Here is a 5,541-nt window from a genome sequence, read left to right as displayed (position 1 = left end):
GTCGGGGAGTCCAGAACTAGAGGGCATAGGTTTAGGGTGAGAGGGGAAAGATATAAAAGAGACCTAAGGAGCAGCTTTTTCACGCAGAGGGTAGTACGTGTATGGAATGAGCTGCCAGAGGATGTGGTGGAAGCTGGTACAATTGCAACATTTAAGAGGCATTTGGATGGGTATATGAATAGGAAGGGTTTGGAGGAATATGGGCCGGGTGCTGGTAGGTGGGACTAGATTGGACTGGGATATCTGGTCGGCATGGACGGGTTGGACCGAAGGGTCTGTTTCCGTGCTGTACATCTTTATGGCTCTATGACTCTATGTAAAAGGCATCTGAATGGATATATGAATAGGAAGGATTCAGAGCAACATGGGCCACATGCTGGCAAAAGGACTAGGTCAAATTGGGATATCTGATCGGTGCAAACAAGTTGGACTGAAGCAAGCAAGCAAGTTGGACAGAAATTGCTGAAAAAGCTCAGCAGGTCTGGCATTATCTTTGGAGAGAAATCAGCGTTAACATTTCAGTACGAGTGACCCTTCCTCAGAACTTGGACTCAAGGTGAACTGATGGTTCTGTTTCTGTACTGTATAATTCAATGACTCTATAAGTTTCACTGCCTCTGTAAATTCTTCCAGCATAGAGTCATAGAGATGTACAGCATGGAAACAGACCCTTCGGTCCAACCCATCCATGCCGACCAGATATCTCAATCCAATCTAGTCCCACCTGCCAGCACCCGGCCCATATCCCTCCAAACCCTTCCTATTCATATACCCATCCAAATGCCTCTTAAATGTTGCAATTGTACCAGCCTTCACTACTTCCTCTGGCAGCTCATTCAATACCCATACCATCCTCTGTGTGAAAAAGTTGCCCCTTAGGTCTCCACAAACATCACTACCTTTACAATCATCTCCTTCCTCACAAACCTCCTGAACTCCATAACTTCCTCCCAAGAAAACTCCCTTTCTCTGTAATCTCATCTAATATCACAATCCTCTGTCTCTGTAACCTCCTCCAGCTCCTACCACCTTCCCTCTCACTGTAATCTCATCCAGTCTCTCAGCCCTCCCTATTTCTATAATCTCCAGCCTCAATCCTCCCTATCTCTACAACTTCCTCGAGTCACCACCTCCCTGTCTCTGTAATCCCCTCCAGCCTCTCAATCCTTCCTATGTCTGTAATCTCCTCCAGCCTCAGAGTCCTCACTATCTGTTATTCTGTTTAAGGCAGCAGATATGTCCTGCACATGACCTGAATGAATCCATTTCAGAGTCATGCTTGAAGTTCCATACAGGCAGCTTTTCTCCAGCATCCAAGCACCCTGTGCTCCTTTATTTCTGACCACTTCCATATCCCTCACCTTCGTCACTCTGCCATCAGTAGCTGTGCTTTCAATTGCCAAGCCCCACGTTGTCTTTCAAGGTATTTTAAAATCTTTGGCCAAGCTTTTGATGAACTATGAAGAATCTTGAGAGGTTTCACTGTTCTGTATAAATGCACACCGTTGTTGTGACATGACAGTGGTCATCTCAGGAAGGTCACAGAAACATTTGAAATCTTTGCACCAAAATTACTAGTTATTTTCAGACCTGAAGGTAACAGTTCAGAGAAGTTTTGCCAAACAAATGACAGTAATGGGATGGCTGTTTTATGAAGAAAAGATGAACAAACCGGCCTTGAATGCACTGAAGTTTAGAAGAGGCAGAGGGGTGTCTCACTTGAGTGAGACTGAGGGGTCTCAGAACAGCCCATCTAACAAGGACGTGTCATCCTGTGCGACTCTGAACACAGTCATAAAGGAGCCTTCTCTCCTGTGTCTAGAACCTCAGAGCCATGCAATAGTCAGGCTGGGACACTTTCCTTACACTTCTCAGAATTAACCCACACATTCAGTCCTGGATGCGATTATCAGTAGCAAGAATAGCAGAATCCAATCCCTGCAGTCAGTCGTGATCTATCTGGTGCCCGAGAAGGTGGGATGACCGAGTGTACCTCTTTCTACATATCGGCTAGTGAATGGCCTCTCACGGTGTGAACTCACTGGTGTATCTGAAGGGCGAAAGTTTGAGAGAATCCGTTCCCACACTTGGGAGCGGGTAAATGGAGCTTCTATGCAGTATGAACTTGCTGGTGCAGCAGCTGGGTGAATGGTGCAGTGAACCCTTTCATGTGCGCACTGCAGGAAAATGGCCCCTCCCCAGTGTGAGTTCATTGGTGTTTCAGGAAATTAGATGAACAAGTGAATCCCTTTCCACTAAGCCAACAGCTAAATGGCTTCTCTCTAGTCTGAATGCATTGGCGTTTCTGCAGGTCATTACTGTTTTTAAAGTTCATATCACAGTCCAAACGTTTAAACATTCTTGCATCAGAGTGGACAAAGTAGTTTCTCAAAAAAATTGGATAAATGAGAAAATCCAGTCCCAGGCTCAGTGCAGGTGAAATGTCTCCTCCCAGTATGAATGCAATGATGAATTCCCAACACAGATGGACACTTGAATGCATTCCCATAGGACATATACTTCCATGGTTTCCCTGTGGTGTAGGTGTCCTTGTGTCTGTCCAACTTATCTGATCAGTTGTTATCACATCCACAAAGTAATGTTTTGCAGGCAGTGTAACTGGACCTTCCACAGCCAGTTCACTGGAATACACTCTCTTGGGCATGTATGCGGTTCAAGTCATACTACTGTTTGAAATCTTTTCCCAACCCATTTCTCCTTCTACATTCAATGATATTTCTCTCCTAATGATTCACTCAATTTAATCGAATCTCAACGTGATTCACAATCTCATTTTCAAAAAGATGACAGTGTTGGGATAACATTCAGCTCACACTGAACATCACAACAGACACTTTGAGTTTCTTTGAAATATTCATTCCTCTCTTGTTCCCCAAAATATATGATTTAAGCACACTAAAAAAAGCCAAATTCTGCAACAAAGTCTACACGCTAAGCTAAGGAACCTTTCTAATAAACACCAGCTTTCTGTGTTAACGGAACAGTTTGTATTTCAAGATACTCACTAGTTGTGGCAGGCACAACTTACCAGGGATGTTGTGTTTTCCCTCGCCAGGACTGCCTAGACAAAGGGAGTATCATGGGAGAATCCAAAATCAAATCAAATCTTAATGTGTCACGAAGCAGGTTTGTTTGGCCTTATGACATAATTCTGCATCTATTTCTTAATTTCAGCTCTGGCGACCCTCCCTACTCAAACACCCAAAACCCACAATTCACCAAAGGGTCCTGTTTATCTAAGCCCTACAAATCACAGTATAAGCACAAGCAAATCCAAATAGAAATCTTCTGATTTACCCAACCGTCCTACTTTATTTAATGACCTCTCCTTCCACCAAACAAAAATCCATCTCACCCTGGCAATACTTTTCTACAATCTCTACCATCGGGGAGAAGGTGCAGAAGCCTGAACACACGCACCAGCTGGTTTCAAAACAGTTTCTACCCTACTGTTGTTAGAATACTGAATGGACTCACAAGCTCTTAGCTTCGCCTGTACCTGTGTTTTTGCCACTGTTTTCCTATTATTTGCTTATCTATGCTATTTGACTGTGTGATCTGCCTGTATTACTCGCAAGGCAAAGCTTTTCACTGTGCTCAGTATACGTGACAATAATTTAAATTCAAATTCAAATTCAAATTCACTACGCATTCAAAGATCAGAAATATGAGACCACAATGTCAGTAATCGTTAAGACGACCTTTTAGGTAACTCTGCAGTGTTCCAGCCTCTCTCACACTGATCAGTACCACTGCCTGGAGGCCCTGAAGCCCCACCCACCTTGCCAACCCAAGGCTAACTACGCATGCGCTCAACTCCCGGCGGTGCCAAGTTGGCATCTGAACCCGGATAATTGCCCCAGGCATATACAAACTGGACATGCAGATTATTAGTCAAAATTTGGGGTACTTAATAAATGTTTATAAACACTTTCCGCCCTCTCACCGGCTCCGGCGCTCCCTCCGCGGTCATGCAGCCTCTCTGGCTCGTTGTTATCACTGTCACTGCGCATGGCCCAAACTCGAAGCGGTACTACGCCTGCGCGGTAGTCTCCGGTGCCCTCTATGTGCCATTGCTGAGATTGTTGGCAATGAGGTGAGTGGAGTGAGTATGGTCTTCAATATAAGTCGAAACAAAACATAATGGAAATAATGCCAACGTAAAGGACAAGAGTTACGAAGATGTTTTCAGGCAAATATACTATTTTTCTTGATTTCAGTGGATTTGGGTCTTTCTGGCTAGCCCAGCATTTATTGCCTGTCCCCAAATGACCACATACTGTTGTAGCTTTGATCTTTAATTTTATCATGTGGACTTTATTATTTGATCTTGCAGCTTAGCTCCTGTTAGCAATAGTTTTGATTTTACTTCAACTCCATGAATCATGATTTGGAGATGCCGGTGTTGGACTGGGGTGTACAAAGTTAAAAATCACACAACACCAGGTTATAGTCCAACAGGTTTAATTGGAAGCACTAAGTTTTGGGGCGCCGCTCCTTCAGGTGGCTGTGGAGTACACGATTGTAAGACAGAATTTATAGCAAAAGTTTACAGTGTGATGTAAATGAAATTATACATTGAAAAATACCTTGATTGTTAAGTCTCTCATCTGTTAGTATGACCATGTTAGTTTCATTTCTTTCATATGTAAGTCGCAAAACCTTTTTTAAAAATTACATTCTCAAGTGAACTTTAACAATTGGTGCCAGCCCAGATAATGCATTGAAGGTGTTAGCAAGGGACTAAATCCTTCAATGCATTATTCGGGCTGGCACCAATTGTTAAAGTTCACTTGAGAATGTAACTTTTTAAAAAAGGTTTTGCAATCTATATGAAACTAACATGGTCATTCTAATAGATGAGAGACTTAACAAACAATCAAGGTATTTTTAAATGTATAATTTCAGTTACATCACACTGTAAACTTGCTATAAATTCAGTGTCTTACAATCGTGTACTCCACAACCACCTGATGAAGGAGCAGCACTCCGAAAACTAGTGCTTCCAATTAAACCTGTTGGACTATAACCTGGTGTTGTGTGATTTTTTTTTTAACCCATGAACCAGTTAGTGTAATAGGAGTGGATGGTTGTCCCTGGTGTGTTGAAGTGGGCAACGCCTTTCTACTGCCTGCAGCAGGGAAGATGCTGATGTTTGTTGGAGGTTGGGAGAAACTAGAGAGTCATGAGTCTGATGAGTAGTGATAGGGAGTGGGAGGAACAGTCTGAGTTGGCGGAATTGTCTTGAGCTGTGATGTAGAGTGATCAGGAGTGGAGAGTTTGGTGATGAAACAAAAACAGAAAATGCAGCACGGAGGGTAATGATGCTGCTTGATTAACAAAGTGGTGTTGTTCTTGTTTTCTTTTCAGATGGGTTATAAACACAGAGACTGGGAGGTCTAGGTTTGAAGGGTTTTAGGGCCAATTTTAATATAGCTAACCGACTGCTTCAGGCAAAGGCTTTCAAGTTTAAAAACCTCTTGTACAATGAAAGGGGAGTGGCCAGTTCTCCCAGCTCAG

General features: G+C 43.2%; 1 protein-coding gene across 2 annotated transcripts in view; it reads right to left on the bottom strand.

The window, feature by feature from the left end:
* Positions 1–4,052, bottom strand: part of LOC122543932 (gastrula zinc finger protein xLCGF3.1-like) — a 39,367-nt gene extending 35,315 nt beyond the window's left edge. Inside the window, exon 1 of one of the 2 annotated variants that reach the window (XM_043682872.1) lies at positions 3,968–4,052. Coding sequence is in view for 1 of the 2 variants with exons in the window: in XM_043682880.1 (XP_043538815.1) it covers positions 3,968–3,994 (27 nt within the window). In the remaining variant the exon portion in view is untranslated. The remainder of the gene's footprint in view (positions 1–3,967) is intronic. The other variant, XM_043682880.1, reaches the window with a different exon arrangement.
* Positions 4,053–5,541: the final 1,489 nt, after the last annotated feature.

This window comes from Chiloscyllium plagiosum, chromosome 45 (assembly GCF_004010195.1).
Source record: "Chiloscyllium plagiosum isolate BGI_BamShark_2017 chromosome 45, ASM401019v2, whole genome shotgun sequence".
Taxonomy (NCBI): domain Eukaryota; kingdom Metazoa; phylum Chordata; class Chondrichthyes; order Orectolobiformes; family Hemiscylliidae; genus Chiloscyllium; species Chiloscyllium plagiosum.
This window is presented reverse-complemented; position numbering and strand designations above follow the sequence as displayed.